At 39.8% G+C, this 17,456-nt stretch overlaps 1 protein-coding gene across 1 annotated transcript in view; it reads right to left on the bottom strand.

Annotated features, from left to right (window-relative positions):
- The window catches only part of EXOC4 (exocyst complex component 4), a 736,410-nt gene that overhangs the window by 39,150 nt on the left and 679,804 nt on the right, over positions 1–17,456 (bottom strand). The window contains exon 17 of the mRNA XM_046669741.1: positions 16,529–16,688. Within this exon, the coding sequence (XP_046525697.1) occupies positions 16,529–16,688 (160 nt within the window). The remainder of the gene's footprint in view (positions 1–16,528; positions 16,689–17,456) is intronic.

Raw genomic sequence — 17,456 nt, 5'->3', positions numbered from 1 at the left:
CATTGTCATAAGCCATATAGCACAATAGCCAAAATGCAGATAGACCTGGCTTTGAATCATGGTCCTGTCATCTGCTAGTTGTATAGACCTTGGGTTACTTAATGTTTCAGAGACTTAATTTTCCCATTTATAAAATGAAAATGCTAATACCTAAGCACACTAGGTTATTATAAGGAATTAATAAGATCATGTATATAAATCACATAAGTAGAATGCCTTATATAAAGTATTTATTCAATACATAGTACTTCTCAGTAATAATATTAACAATAAAATAATAAAGAATAATTATTTTAAGCAATTTGTTGTTACCACCTAGTCTTACTTATATGTGGAAAAATAACTTGCTATGGCAGAATTATAGAGATATAAAAACTCCATGATGCAGCATGAAAAGAAAATGAGGGGTTACAGTTAATCAAATATTCTGTCTTATACTAATATATCATATTGAGTCACCAATTTTTCAAAGACGGAATACAGTAAAACACATGTAATGCAAAAACGACACTAAACGCAGTAGTATTCTTTGATGATGGACAGGATCTTCCAGTCTCGGGGCAAACACTATGAACCCCAATTATCATTGCAATGAAAAAGCACAATAGTCCCAGTCAGTATGATTTTCTATGCAGAAGAATTATTGATAACCAATTCTTACTGTTCTTCTATTTTGTTCTAAATATAAACAACAGTTCAAAGAAAGAGATTAATATTGGAAAGGGCAAAACAAACATTGTTCAAAGTGAGGGATAGCTTAATCTAGGAGATTAAGCAAATCTTTGAAGTTAGGACTTATAATGGCTCATTGATCAGGAATGGACAAGACAGATTAGGCAGGATAAAAAAACTTAACTATTTGAGTTAAAGAAATGTGAACATGTATAGTTCATTTTGTTGTTGTTGTTGTTGAGGAAGATTCGCCCTGAGCTAGCATCTGTGTCAATCTTCCTTTATTTCATATGTGGGACGCTGCCACAGCATGGCTCATGAGTGGTGTAGGTCCATGCCCAGGATCTGAACCCATAAACTCAGGCTGCTGAAGTGGATGGAGTGTGCTGAACTTAACCATTAGGCCACAGGGCCAGCCCTGCAGTTCATATTTTTAGGGGTGAGTCAGCCTTAGTGCAGAACAGCAGGATACCTATGTGTGATAATATGTCATGCTGGTCAGTACATAGTCCCCACATTGTAGCTGTCTGGGTGAGGATTCCTTTTAAGACAGTTGCCCAAAGGAAATCTCTCTCTCTTTCTACAGGTGAGCTAACACAGAGGTTGGTATTATCCAACCAGATCTGTACAGGTCCTATCAGAAGAAAGGGACCTCAGAAAAGAAGATGCAGGTTTTAATGGAAAACTGCATTTTTTTTTTTAAACTTTAAAAAGGGGAAAAGAGTTATTAGAGGCTCTTTAGCTTCAGGGCCCGTAATGTACACAGATGGCATTGGTGAGAAGGAGCCTCAAAATGCCCGAGAGTACATTCTTCTCTCTGCACAACAAACAGTAAAGATTTAAGGCTCATTAGAGGAGCTGGCAAATAGCTGATAGCCAATAGCTACAAAACTGAACTAAGGCAATCAGCTGCCCGGCAGACACACGCTTCCGTGTTCAAATGATAGTTATGTGTCATTATCATTTCAACACTTTCATCCCTGGAGAACTAGGAAACCAAGAAAGGAAAAAAAGGCAAAATTTCTGAAAACTGAAAAGTAAAAATTCTCCTATGCTGTATAATTAAAGTTAACAAAAGACACAGACCGACTGCCACATACATGGAGCGGAGAGAAGCTGAAACTTCAAATGACTGATTTACCACAGCAAGTAATTACTTTATGTTTTTCACAAACATTTGAAACCTATTATTACTTTCACAGCGGCGCACATCAACAGAAGACTGTTGTCACCTAAGGGAGAAATGGGGAACTGGGCTGTAATTAATTTCTGGTCGAATATATCATGAAGCCTTTAATGTTGCCAAAAAAATGCTCCAGCCACTAAAAATCCCCAACCTCTCCCTCCCTTCTCTGTCCCCAATACCCCAAAATGTTTAATCAGCGTCTCTGGGAAACAGATTGCCAAAAGGCGAATGAGATGCAGTGTTAATGCCTGCCTCAAAGTTGAGGCCATCGATCCACTCCTTCCCCTGACCCGTGTATCAAGAGAGAGAAGTCAATCAAGAGCGAGCCTCTCCTCCCCCTACTTGTTTTTTTCCCTCATTTGACTCCATCTCCAACTGAGACAAAAAGAAGGTGTACAATTCTTTGGAGGAATTTGAACATGTAGATGCGAGGCAACGGAAATCATTACGGCAGCAACTGAAGCCTATATCTTTAAAGGTTAGAACACAAAGATTAAGAGTGCCTCCAGGAAAAAGTGAAATGGCTGATCTGAATAAAACCTTTCCATCAGGTGGAAGCCACAGCACAGCAAAGGAGATGAAGAGCTACAGCCGATGTGACATTTATATTTTTGAGTACCTGCATGTTTATTTTTTGAATTATTGTTCAGAGCCTTCTAAGACCTTTATAGGTCATGCAAAAGCAGTAGCCAGCTTCTATCTCTGTCTGTCTTACTCTCCAGTATGTGTGGTAAGCAAATGCCACAACCACGATCTTGACTATGAAAAGAAACAGGCCCACATTACTTCTTTCTTCATTCATTCATTCATACGTACATGCATTAGTCTGTCCACCAGTCAATAAATATTAAAGTGCCTGTTAAGTACTGTATATCTCAGAAATCATTACAGTATCTTTATGGAATTGGTTTAAAGTTAGTTTCCTTCCTTTTAAAAACTTCTGTGAACTAAGAAAGACAAATACCAGATGATTTCACTCATATGTGGAATATAAACAAACACATGGACAAAGAAAACAGTTCAGTGGTTACCAAGGGAAGGGGGGTGGGGGGTGGGCACAAGGGGTGAAGGGGAGCACCTATGTGGTGACAGACAAGAAATGATGTACAACTGAAATTTCACAATAATGTAAACTATTATGAACTCAAAAAAAAAAAGAAAAAAACTTCTGTGATAGTCTCTTTGGAGAGCTAGGGGTCAAGATGGAGCTCTAGACCTCTGAACCCCATCACCAGCTCTCTCATGGAGCTCTGGGCAAGTCCTATCTGCAAGAGACCCTAGGGCTGATCTTTTGTCAAACTCTTTATTTTGTAGATGAGGGAACCTTGGCCGAAAGAGCTGGAGTGACTTGCTCCAGTTTATGCAATTATGGGTTGAGTTTATTTATTGGCCCACCCACTAGATAAATGAAATATCATTTAGTTCACCCCCAAATTTTCAAGAACACAACTTAACTCTGCCTCCAAATAATAATGGTGACTGCCTTGGGGGATAGATTTAATGATGATTCAACTTAATCCAGAAAAGTGTTTTCCGGTAATTTTTACTCTCACTGCCTCCAGCAGGAGAGAAAAAGAGAAAGGGGAAATAAAGAGATTAAGAGGCTGAGAGAAAAATGGCCTGGATGTTGGATGAGTCTCAAAGAACATGAGGTTAGGCCAGTATTTCTCCAAGGGTGTCCAAGAATTACCCGCATCAGGATTCCCCGAGCACTTGTTAAATAAGCTGCATATGTCTGGGCCCTAGTCTCAACCTTCTAAATCAGGATTTTTAGGGATGGAGTCAAAGAATTCCACTTAAATTCCCTAGGAAATTCTTATACCCTCTAGCCTCTGAGAACCACTTGGTTAAGCTGCTTGGTGTGTCAAGAATACAGCTGTATGTATTTGGGACTAAGACTAGAGTTTACCAGGGAAGTGAATCCTGTGCTAGTTCTAATTTGTGGTCGGTTCCGAGAGGCGGTGGTCTTGGGTGTCAAGTGCTGCTGTTGCAGGGCATGGGTTTGGAGGGTGGGCAGAAGACCAACCAGCAGCAGCAAGCACCTGATGGCTGAGCAACACCAGCCCCCACACGTTCCAGGGTAGGAGGGGTCTGTAGAGCCTCTACAGTGAAACTGCTGATTAAGGCTAATTAATACTGCCAGAGACCAGAGCTCTGTGGAAATCAAGCGAGAAAGACACACAATCAGAAAAAATAAAGGAAAAGAAAATGTTTGAGAGCTAAGAGCCTAACTGAAAAAGGAAATCATATTTTATTTAAAGAAAGCAAAACAGAGACCCAGTATTTACCAAAATGACAGCTCTGCTTTCACATGGTTAAGAGCACGTGTAGACTTTGGAGTTGGACTGACCTAAGCTTGAATCCTGACTCTTCATTAGGTAAGCGGGAATGAGCCTCTTTAAGCTTTAGTTTTCTTCGTCTAGAAAATGTGGTAATAATAGCTACAGAGTTTCAGGGAGGACTCAGCGAGCCAATGCAGGTAAAGCACTTCCTATGGTTCACCTCACGGACTGCATTCGATTATATGAGAGGGACAATAATTACTCTTATCGTGGTGATATATCTCCAGCATCACTGAGAGAAAGTAACTAGTTTAGGCCTCTAGGTGATTTACACTAAAGTTACTTGTCTTCTGGAAGCTGTCCTCATTTTAGAGAAAGCAGTTTAGAGCTCAAGGTCTCTAAGGCCAGCCACATGAATTATTTCTTGGGAACCCATTTGTATTTAGCTAAGGATGCTCTCTGAAACATACATGGAAATTTATCAAACATACTTTGAAGCTTAAATTACATTTATAAATTCTTTAGATTCCTATTACAGAGAAGTCAAGGAAAAAAAAACCTCCCAGAAACCAAAACCAAACAAAATCATGGTAACTAGTCACAAGAACTTTATAATGAAGTGGGGAGGGAGAACACGCTAGCAATAAAATATTAAACGATGAGTACAAATGAAGAACAATATGGCATATAATGAGGTGTTAATTTTAGAGAACAGAAAATTGGGGGGGGAGGAAGAATAATAAAGAGAGAAATTGATACGGGCCAGACATGTTAGAGAAGGTTTTAGAGAGCAAAGGGACTTCATCTGGGGCTGGCCCTGTGGTATAGTGGTTAAGTTTGGTGTGCTGTGCTTTGGCAGCCTGGGGTCATGTGTTCAGATACTGCTATTCATCAGCGGCCATGCTGTGGTGGTGACTCACATATAAAGTAGAGGAAGATTGGCACAGATGTTAGCTCAGGGTTAATCTTCCTCAGCAAAAAGAGAGAAAAAAAAAGGACTTCATCTGGGTGTTAACCACTGTGCTCACCAAGTGGCCTCCCTTCAGCTCATAGGTCTTGTTCTCCTCAGGATGGCAAGGGTGTTAAGAGGAGCAGGAGGTGGGAATGGCGAGAAGAGCTTTCTGTATAAAACGGAACAAGGAAAGGGGTGAGGGAGGAACTGGGGAGGAAGTCTGGCCTTGATAAAGTTTGTAAAGGGTTGTAGCTCTCCTTTTACAGCTATAGCAATTGTGCCTGTTTTCTACTTTTAAGCATCAAAATTAAACACTATATCTTTATTTAGAAAACAAGAAAGGTCAGCTTCCAGCCTCAAGGTTTTCAGTAAGAATTCTAATAGAGTCGGTAAATGATCATTCTTAGGCTTTAGTCACAAAACAAACTTAACGTCTTTTTAGTACAACTCAATTTCCTCCTGACAGAAAAATGGCCTCACTGGGTGAATTAATTTAATTTCCTAACTATGACGTCTACAGAGGTAGCGCAGGGTATGGAAACAGCACAATTTGATAAGCGATTTTGGACCAGTCACTTCTGATTTCCATTCCTTGGGATCTTCATTGGAAATAATCACACCTGCCATCTATGCTAATCTCTGAATCATTGCAATTTCTAGCATGTGTGCTACAAGGAAAAGACTACCACTGTCTGCCAATAATTTCAAGGAACCCTAAATTATACATCAACATCATAGATGTACAAGGTATGATGACATCAAGTGAGCATAAACAAAAGAAGTCTTACGTAATCAAAGCATTGCACATGAGATATGTATATGAGAAATCAAACACCAATACTGACAGGAATTTTTTTTGAGAGCCTTATAAGTACTCATTATTCTGGGGTGTTCTAAGGGGGATATACAGACCAGTAGGGATACTCACCTGCTTTCAAAGAGCCCTAATTAACCAATTAATTAGAGGTCAATTAATTGTTAGAATGTATGGAACATACTATAAGTGCAAGAAACACAGAAAAAGGAGATTAGTAGAAAGTGGGACGATCAGAAACAGGGTAGCAAAGTCAAATGAAGGTTTAATTAGGGAGATGTAAGATTATTTAAATCTACTTACATAAAGATCTTTAAGAAAGTTTTCTCAGCGATCAAGCCACACAAATTTTTATTTCATTATTAAATTTTATTGACTGGCCTATTTCCTCCTACCAGGTAGCAAAAGCTACTTCCCCATCATAGTTCCCAATTTACTCTGGCCCCTAGGAAAGTCAAGGCTAGCTTTGCAACACTATTAAATTGAAGAGACATAACAGAATTTTTAGGGGCACTATCAAAAGAATTTTGATAGCAGGCTAATCTCTCCTACAAAATTAATCATAAATCCACATGGTTAATAATCTTGAGCCAAAAATCTGGACTATTAGAGGTACAGGTTGGAAAAGGGATAGGTCACCCCAGAATTGGAAAGGCAGATAAGACCAATGGCAGAATAAAGCTGGGAAAAAAATACACAGAGGAAAGGATGTGAAAGATATTTTGTTTCTTTTTCAGAAACAAACTTGCGCTTCTAGCAAGCCAAAGAAAATTTTGTTTGATAGGTGGGGGCATTTCATATTTTCAGCCAAGTCGCCTCTGAAGCCCACGTCAGGGGCAGTGCCCGCTCCTGAGATTTCAGAGACCACAGACCCTCATCTGTCTGGATGTCTGTGGGTGCTTCCAGTAGATGGCAGCATGCCATTGCTAATCCCTGTCTATCAAACTACGCCCTGGTCACTCCGAATAGAAAAAGCTACAGCCTTTTCCGCAGAAAACCAAAGTAACAATCCTGGTGCAATAGGTTTGTAGGAAACAAGCCTACCTAAACCACTCCCTTGGAAGGAATTCAACATTCTCAGCCTGCCAGAGATCATTCCTGGCCTCAGTGAAAGTACAAGGTCAAGGACAAAGCAGAGGTCCGAAGTGATACATTTAGTTTCTAGGCTGGCTTTGTCACTCACTTTGCCACCTTGAGGAAGGTACCTAAACAGTTTACTTCAAAGACCAGTTGGAGAAGGTAAAATGAGAAGATGCTTCAATTTACTGGGAAGAAAGATGCTATATCACTTATGGGGAAAGTACCATTTCAGCGCAGGGAGCACTTCCATGCATTGTCCTCTTCCAGCTCTTGTACTGAGGGGCCGTTCTTTCCCTAGCCTCTTTACGGGGGTCCTCTTCCTTCTCATGCCCTTTATATGCTGCTAGTCCCCAGGCGATCATTCTCCATCTGCGGTGTTTATTTCCTCTAATGGTTTTAAATAACTCTATACTGACGATTCCCCAAATCTGTTTGTTCAATCCAGGCCTCTCCTCCAAATTGCTAGCTTACGTATCCAGTTGCATATTAGACATCTCTGCTTGGAAATCTCCAAGCATCTTACACTCATCATGTCCACTGATGATCTTGCTTCCATCATACCTTCTCCACCCTCCTCCTGTAGGCTTATCTTCCTTTTCTTTTTTGGTGAAGAAGATTCGCCCTGAGCTAATATCCATTGCCAATCCTCCTCTTTTTTTGATTGAGGAAGATTAGCCCAGAGTTAACATCTGTGCCAGTCTTCCTCTATTTTGAATGTGGGTGCCCCCATAGCATGGCTGATGAGTGGAGTAGGTCCATGCCCAGGACCTGAACCTGTGAACTCAGGCCACTGAAGTGTAACTTTAACCACTTGGTCACAGGGCCAGCCCCAGGCTTATCTTCTTTGATGGTACTATGATCCAGTTAGATACTCATGTCAGAAAGTGGAGGGTGAACATGATGTAGTCTACATGGAAATCAAAACATAATGATACATATACACTTGAAATTTACATAATGTTATAAACCAATGTTACCTCAATTAAAAAAAAAAAAAGCGGAGGGTCATCCCTGACTCCTTTTTTTTAACCTTCACTACTCAATCACTCTCTAAATCCTGCCAACTTTAGTTCCTTCATACGTCTCAAATCTGTCTTCTTCATCCCCACCAGCACGGACCTAGCTCAGGCCTACACTTCTCTCTCTCAACAATCACCTTTCAATTGGTCTGCAAGGCCTCCAGTTTTATCGCCCTCAAATCCATTTCCTACACAGCTGTGGAAATAAGTCTACTTAGAATACAAATCTGACCATCTCACTCTTCCACTTAAAAGCCTTCAGGGGCTGGCCCCGTGGCCTAGTGGTTAAGTTTGGCATGCTCTGCCTTGGTAAGCTGAATTTGGTTCCTGGGTGAAGACCTATATCATTTGTTGGTGGCCATGCTATGGCGGCATCCCACATACAAAATAGAGGAAGAATGGCATGGATGTTAGCTCTGGGTGAATCTTCCTCAAGTAAAAAGAGGAAGGCTGGCAATGGATGTTAGTGCAGGGCACATCTTCCTCAGCAAAAAAAATAATAAAAAATAAAATAAAAAATAAAAAAAATAAAGGCCTTCAGTCACCTCCAGAGTAAAGTCCAAACGCCTTAACTTTAGCACCCCACGAGTATTTCCTGAGTGCCTGCTACATGCCAGGCACTGTTCTAGGCCCTGAAACATCAGAAGTGAACATGAGTCCTTGCCTTATGGAGCTCACACTCTACTCCCAGTAGATGAGGAACTGACAAACAGTTTTCCAAAGCAGCTGCACCATTCTACATTCCTACTAGCAACCTATGATGGTTCCAGTTTCTCTACATCCTCTCCAAACTTATCACCTGTCTTTTTGATTACAGCAATCCTAGTGGGTGTAATGTGATATCTCACGGTGGTTTTGATTTGCATTTCCCTAATAATGAATGTGTTGAGCATCTTCACGCATGAATTGGCCATCTACATATCTTCTTTGGAGAAATGTCTATTCAAATCCTTTGCCTATTTTTATTTATTAATAGATCTTATTTTTTCCAACAGTTTTAGATTTACAAAAAAATTGAGAAGATAGTACAGAGATTTGCCATATAAGTTGCACTCAGTTTCTGTATTATTAACATCTTACATTAGTATGATAGATACATATATCACAACTAATGAACCAATATTGATACATTATTACTAACTAAAGTCCATAGTTTATTCACATTTCCTTAGTTTTTACCTAATGTCTTTTTTCTGTCCCAGGATCCCAACCAGTTTCCTACATTACATGTAGTTGTCATGTCTTCTTAGGCTCCTCTTGGCTTTGATAGTTTCTCAAACTCTCCTTGTTTTTGATGACTTTGAGTTTCGAGGAGTACTGCTCAGGTATTTTATAGGATCTCCTCTAGTGGACTCTGTCTTATGTTTTTCTCATTATTATGTGGGGGTTATGGGTGTTTGGGAAGAAGAATGCAGAGGTAAAGTGTCATTTCCATCCCCTCATATCAAGGGTACATCTGTTGACATAACTTATGCATGTTGATGTTGACCTGGATCACCTGGCTGAAGTACTATCTGTCAGATTTCCCCACTATAAAGTTACTTTCCCCCCATTCCATACGTACTGTTTGGAAGGCAGTCACTAAATGCAACCTACACTCTAGAAGTGCAGAGTTCGTCTCCCCCTCCTTTAGGGTACAGTAGCTACATAATTTATTTGGAATTCTTCGGCATAGGAGATTTGTCTCTTCTTTCTCACTTATTAATAAATTCAATCACTTATTTATATCAGCACAGACTCACTGGTATTTATCTTATACTTTGGGTTATTATCTCATACTACTTTCTTTTCTTGCTCAAATTGTCCCAACTTTGGCCAATAGGAGCTCTTTTTGTTGGTTCCTGTACCCCTTTGACACATCCTCATCAATGTGTTATTTTTGTGTATGTTTTTAGTACTTCCTTACTTTCTGGTAACCCAAGATGGTCCAGGCTCATCTTGTGTATTTCCTGCCCCAGTCCTATAATTTTCCATTTCTCCCAGGAACGCTGGTTCCTTTTATTGGAAAATAGTTATTAGAAATCAAGATCTGGGTACTGGGTATGCTCATTGCTACTGGGGTGCCTTTATCTATTCTTTAACTGGGTTATTTGCCTTTGTATTATTGAATTGTAAGAGTTCTTTATATATTCTGGATACAAGTCCCTTTATCAGATAGATGATATGCAAATATTTTCTCCTATTCTATTGGTTGTCTTTTTGCTTTCTTTTTATTTATTTAAAAATTTTTTTTTTAAAGGAGCTTTTTTTTTTTTTTAAAGATTTTATTTTTTCCCTTTTTCTCCCCAAAGCCCCCCGGTACATAGTTGCATATTCTTTGTTGTGGGTCCTTCTAGTTGTGGCATGTGGGATGCCGCCCCAGCGTGATCTGATGAGCAGTGCCATGTCCACGCCCAGGATTCGAACCAACGAAACACTGGGCCGCCTGCAGCAGAGCGCGCGAACTTAACTACTTGGCCACGGGGCCAGCCCCTAAAAATTTTTAAAAAATTATTTTATTGAGGTCATACTGACTTATAATATTGTGTAAATTTCAGGTGTACATTATTGTATATCAGTTTCTCTATGGACTGCATCATGTTCACCACCAATAGTCTAGTTTTTATCCATCACCATATATGATTTAACCTCTTACTGAGTTAAACAAATATGGTGTATTGTTCTTCTCCATATAAACATGTGTTCAAAGGAGGCATGTCAGGCAAGATTTTTCCCTCCTGTGGTCTCCAGGTTCCCAATGGCTCCTTCTCTACCAGTGAGATCTTTTTGTTTACTTCTGTGGAGCAGATGTTCCTATGTATGGGCACTGTACATAGAAAACATACGGCTTCAGTGGTGAAGTGAACATATATAGAACAGCTCCAAAGCTAACCCAGAGTTGCTGGAAGTGGGGCTGGGGCTGGGGAAAGGAGGGGTGAGGAAGCTAGAAGCAAAGACTGCCTGTCGTTAAAAATGAAACGACCCAGTTAGTATCCTCCTGGAGCGATCACGACTCTGCTTTAACATGGGAAACACAGGATGAGTACCTATGCTGGAAGAGCAGGGCTTTCATAGTGACCATCCAATGAGAAAAGAGAAGCTGCCAACTTGGTCTTTTGTATATCACACTGGAAACACTCTAACTGTATTTTTGTTTGCCCTGAATGCCTCAGACCCTACCAGGGAACTGAGGAGTGAGAGGTTGTTCCCAAATACATTTAGAGCTTGTTTCTACACACAGGTCAATCGTGGAGGAGTGATAAAGGAATGCAGACCAAAGCATTTCGGGCCTCTTGTCAAGCCCACCAGTGGCCAATTCTCTGTCCTGAGCTAATTTAACCCATCAGCAGCATTTGACACAGATGAAAATATCTTCCTCTTAAAACACTTTCTTCACTTGACTTCTGGGACACAAACCTTCCCTGGTTCTCTTCCTACTTCGTTGGCTGCTCCTTTTCAGGCTCCTCTGCTGATCCTGCTTCAGTACTCCAACATCTAAATCTAAATAGTGGAGTACCCGAGGCTCAACTTTTGGATATCTCCTCTTTCTTCTGCATTTGTGTTCTTGTCGACACCTCACCCTTCACTCTGTCTCATGGCTTTAAATCCTATCTACATGCTGACAATTCCCAAGCTCCTCTTTCCAGCCCAGACCTCTTTCCTGAACTCTAGATGCGTACATCAGCTTTCTCTTCTTTATTCAGATGTCTAAGAGGCATCTTCAGATTGAACATTTCCAAACCTAATTTCTTGATATCCGCTTCCTCTGCACCTTCCCCCTCAACCTGCCTTTCCAACAGTCTGGATCATTTTCATTTCAGTAAATGAAAACTCTATCCTGTGAATTGCTCAAAACAAAAACCTTGGAATCATTGGTTCCCTTCTAACCCCTCAGCAAATCCTGTCAGCTGTACTTTTAAAATATATCCTAATCTGACCACTTCTCATCCTCCCCACTGCTACCATCTTGGTTTGAATCACCACTATCTTTCACCTAGATTACTGCAATAGTTTTCTAACAGATCCTTCTGTTTTTGCCCTTGGCTGCAATCTCCTCTTCCCAATTGTCTATTTTTAGCACAGCAGCCAGACTGACTCTTTAACAATGTAAGTCAGATTATAGCACTCCTCTGTTCCAAACCCCCTAACAGCTTCCTATCTCACTCAAAGTGAAAGTCAATGTCATCACAATGGCCTTCAAGATCTCAGCTCCTTAGATTAAACCTCTGACCTCATCTCTTCCCCTTGCTCATTTACTTCAGCCATACTGGCCTTTCTGCTATTCTGCAAATGCCCAGCACTCTCCTCCCTCTGGCTCTTTGCTCTTAGATCCCCTTTCCTGGTATGCCTTTCCCCTACATACCCATGTGGCTTGCTCCTACTCTTCCTCTAGGTCTGTCCTCAAATGTTACAATCTCACTAAGGACTTCCATGAATACTTTAAAATTGCAGGTTATCTATTATACCCTGGCAGGCTCTACTCTCCTTCCCAGGCCTAATTTTTTTTACCATATCATATATCATCATCTGACATACTTTATATTTTACTTATTTATCAGTTTGTCCGTCTTGCCCCACAGTAATGTAAATTCCATGAGGGCAGGACTTAGAGAGAATGCACACTTGATAAATATTTGTTGAGTGAATGAATGAAGGAATCAATGAATAAAAGGATGAGGAAGCTTTCTTATGTTTTAGAACTTCTCCCCTTACCACTTCTTGAACCTTAGCTTTCAGTTCCTTATCTTTGTCAGATTTAAGAATGAGAGATACCAGTCTAAATAAAATCAAAACGAGAAAAGAATCAAGCAGAGATGAAGCCCTGGAGGAGGAAAGCAGGAGATAGAGATGACAGGAGAGAGAAACGAGAAAAGAGAGCGAAGTGAAATGGGAGAGACAGATAACAAAGGGGAAAGTGAGGCAGAGAGTGAAGGAGGAGGACAACTGTGGGATATTCTTCTTGAATAATGGCTTCACTTAAACTCTAGAGACTGCCAGGTGCGCCGTGGGGACTTCGGTGCCCATTCAGACCTCTCCCGTGATGCACCGCCTGGACTCCTGGGTTGCTTCTGTGACTCAGTCCTGGAGAAGTGCATGACAGCTCAGGGTGAGAGGATCTCCGTGAAAGCAACTAAAAAGCACACTCACAAAGTCCTTCCAATTTCTAGTTAATCTGTAATGATTTTCGAGGACAAAGTATCTTTTCGAGTCTGAAAATCAACAGTGGGGTCAAAAAGGTCAAAACCATAGCAGAGATCATTACCATAGAGGACAGGGTCTCTCTGTAATTCTGGTGATTATATAGGTGATCTTGATCCTTTGCTCACCCAAGATTTATTCTCCTATTAGAGATTAGAGTAAAGGTGTGTACGAAAAGAGACAACAATACTACAAGCAGAAGAATCCACATCAATGGAATCACTCCAGTTCCTTCATTCTTTCATTACAGAAAGCTTCTATTTTCCACTGGCCAGGAAGCCCATGGAAGTGAAAAACTACAAGAGCCTTGCAACATCTTGTTAAATAAGTTTTCTGACACATGGCAACTAGTGATTAATTACTGTGTTAGAAGACAACATTCCTACAGAGAGTTGCTGGAAATACAGATGCTGCCCATGCTTGATTAGACATTGCTTAAGGAATGCTGAGGCACACTGCTGCAGTCTATTATTTCTGGATATTTTGGTATCGCTGTTATATTTATTTTACACAGCTTTAAACTCAGTAGAATTGATGGAGCCCATTTCACAAAACCTGTCCCTATCAAAAACAAGAACAGAAAAAAAATAAGGCTATAAAGTGTGTCTGTGTATGCGTGTATGTATAAGAGCAGGAGAAAATGAGGGAGAAGGAGACTATGAATAGTAGGGATGTATTCTTCCTGTTTGTAACACTTTCTGCTCTACAAAGAAAGAACTGTGAGGGAGATGGTCTGCTCCTTAGACGCCTATAAGAAAACTGACCCACATCAGCTGGTTAAAATTTCAGGGCATAAAGATAAACTAAACTTTCTCATTATCCAAGCCCTTCACCAACGCCAAAACAAGCTTTGATGTGACATGTATTCATGCATCCAGTGCACACAGTGAGCACTTACTGTGGTCCAAGCACTGAGGAAACAGACAGAAAACATCTCGGCCTCTTGGAGCCAATAGTCTAGTAAGGAGATGTCTTCTGAACCAGGACCAGAAGGACAGAATCAGCCAATTCTACATGTTCATGCTAGCCTATTTCCTTTTGTAATCCATTTGATTTAAAGAAAGTAACAAAAGAGTAAAGAGTAATAATAGCAGTACTTGTCCCAAGTGGCCACGTTTCAGCTTATACCCGTTCCTTGGACATCATTCACTAACCCGACTGTGAAAGGCATGCCTTGCTGCCATTCAGTTATTTCCTGAAGAAACACTTTGTCAGCACATGGCCCACCGATGCCACCCTCAATACTGCCCAGCCTGCATTTCATTATTCAGATGCCAGTATTTTTAGTACGTATTTGGGCCCCATACTGTCTGCCAAAACTGTGTTAATTTACTTATTTCAGCTAAATAAAAAAATCATTTAAAAAAGGATGATTGAATTGAGGAATTATACTCCTCAGAGAATTAGTAATGCTTCTCTGTATCCCTCAGGCCTCCATGTTCTTAGCTTCCCCTTGTCAATGTTATTATGACTAGACTAATTCAATAATGAGATCATTCCCCATAAGAGCGACCAAATAATACAGCATTCAGTCACACCTGGTTTCCCTAATCTGAGCGAGGAAGGCTTGCCACCAAATGTAGCCTAAAACAGGGAATTTAATGAATACACACACACCAAGACAAATAGGAAAAAAAAGACAGGGAAGGAGGACAGAAAAGCAGAGGAACAGGGTAGCAATGGAACAAATGGAGTGACAGATCGGAGAAGAAAGGTTAAAAATGAAGATATATGGTTATACGTTTTTCAAAACAAAGACCCTGGCATATATGTCTTAATAATTGTCAAAGTAATACAATATTTCATCATCCCCTTAAATGTCTCAGGAATTGCTTCAAATTTTCTTGAACTTCTCGTGGAATCAAAAAATCAAGTGAAAAACAAAGCAGTACTAAATATTTGGCAGGAGCATTCTGCACTGTTAAGAACCAATGACTTCCTAGCCATAAAGGAGCTTATGGAATAATTCACCCAGGTATAAAAAGCAATAAAGCACTAAGAGAGCATAATCTATCCTCTTCAAAACTGTTTAAGATTTCATTAAAGCACCAAAGGTCTGATGATTTCAGTAAGGTGTAGATAGTGTTGAGACCACATGGAGAGAAAATAAAATTAACTCTCAACTTTGGAAAAGTGCATTATAAAGAAACACTAAGAATTGAGATGAGCAAACCTAGAAAAGAGCAAGTGAAAGTGCTATTTAAAAGAAGAACCTTCGATTACCTGAAGGCAGAGCAGGGCCAGAGATGAGTAACCACTCCCCACCCAATAAAAACAAGAAGAGGAGATGGGTTGCAATTGGAAACGATAGAACAGATAAGGAAATATACACATGTAAAAATATATTCAACATGTTATTCATAATGAGACGAAAAAGGGAAAAAGTCCAATGTCTACAAATTTGCAAATGACTAAATAAATAAATATGGTTCATGTTTACCATGGAATATTTGTTCAGGTACTAGAAGTAGTATTTTCAAGGAATATTAATGGATATGAGAAAAACTATGTTTTCAAAGAATATTATTGATATGGGAAAATGCAATTATATGAATATAAAACTATATTAAAATAGTTCCAATTTTATAAAGAGAAATCATATACAAACATATGTGTGGAAACTCACGTATACACACAGCACATGCACAAAAATCAGGAGAAAGTATACCAAATGTCATAGTTTAAAGTTTTATGAGTAATGATTACATTCTTCTTTGTATTTAATTTTACATATTTTATGCACTAAGCATATCTTACTTTAATAATCAGAAAAAAGTTACTGAAGTTTTGTACTACGAAGAACTTAGGTTAGAGAATAGGAAAAGTTACCTGCCTAAGGGATGTTAAATATCCCACAGAATTTTTTTTTTCTAACATCCATGCCCAATGTCCTCCATTTTATATGTGGGACACCTGCCACAGCATGGCTTGATAAGCAGTGCATAGGTCCACACCCAGGATCCGAACTGGTGGACCCTGGGCCGCCAAAGCGGAATGTGCAAACTTAACTGCTGTGCCACCAGGCTGGCCCAAATGTCCCACAGAATTTTATGGAATTACCTTCTTTATGACTGAAGAACATCTATTTGTTTTTTTTTTTTTTTTAAATTGAGATATAATAGACATAAAACATTACATTAGTTTCAGGGGTACCATGTAATGATTTAATATATGCATATGTTGTGAAACGATCACCACGATAAGTTTAATTAACATCCATCACCTCTGTTTCATATTTTTTTAAACTAACTTTATAAGTACCAAGAATTTGTCTTTAAAAATGACTTTATAGGCAAGGAGGTCTCGGTTTTGGTACAAGGAACTGAGCCCCGTCTTCCCTCCTACCTTGCAAAGTCCAGGTCTGCTTCCCGTGACATGGTGATGTTGGTCAAATTCTGCTGAAGAACAAAAATATTTCTACACATTTTCTTGATACCAGATTCACTGATTCGCCTGAAGTACTGGGCACCATTAATGAGGATGCAGGAGATCAGGTGTCCCAGGCCTGAGGGGGTCAGCACAGGGCAGTGGGGTGAAAAGAGAAGACAGGTTAGTGCCATACTGCGTAAACGCACATACAGGAGCTCTCTCTTCTAATCCTCCACAAATTTAAATGACCAAAGAAAACATCTCTGATGCTTGTAACTGCTGATCTTACGATCATTTTAGAGTTATACATTACTCTAATAGTTGCAAATGGGAAAACTTTATGCTGGCAACAAAACCTAGTATATCCATAGCTGTAGCATTGCCATATACATCTAAATCCACCATACCAGGGCTTAGAGAATATGCAAGGTTGTTATAAACTACTCAAGTGCATAGGACTATTGTTTTTCTGCACAGATATTTTGGGAGCAAAGAAGAACACATGTAAATACAATGGTCTGTTTGGTCTCCTCTTCCTCCCACAAAACAGATAGGGGTGCACTTTTGGCTCAGAAGTTGATTGGGAAGCTACACAAGCAAAAAAATATCAATAAGAAATTGGGCTATTGGTACTAATGCTAATATACCTCAACACTGATAATGGACTATATTTTTAAAGTAGTAACTGAAGAGAATGTAATCAGAAAGGAAAAGCAGATTATACATTAACTGTTGAGTTCCCATGAGACACCTATGGACATTTTTGGGGTCTCATAAGTGGTTTGTTCTCACACTGAAAGGACTGTCTTATGGTCTACGGAATCTGGCAAAGGGTACCTCAGTACATTAACAACTAAGAGGTCCCATTCAGATTATCCTTTGTAATTAAGTTGAAGAATGTTGG

The sequence above is a fragment of the Equus quagga genome, chromosome 8 (assembly GCF_021613505.1).
Source record: "Equus quagga isolate Etosha38 chromosome 8, UCLA_HA_Equagga_1.0, whole genome shotgun sequence".
In the NCBI taxonomy this organism is placed as follows: domain Eukaryota; kingdom Metazoa; phylum Chordata; class Mammalia; order Perissodactyla; family Equidae; genus Equus; species Equus quagga.
The sequence above is the reverse complement of the archived record's forward strand: the minus strand, read 5'-3'. Positions and strand labels throughout refer to the sequence as shown.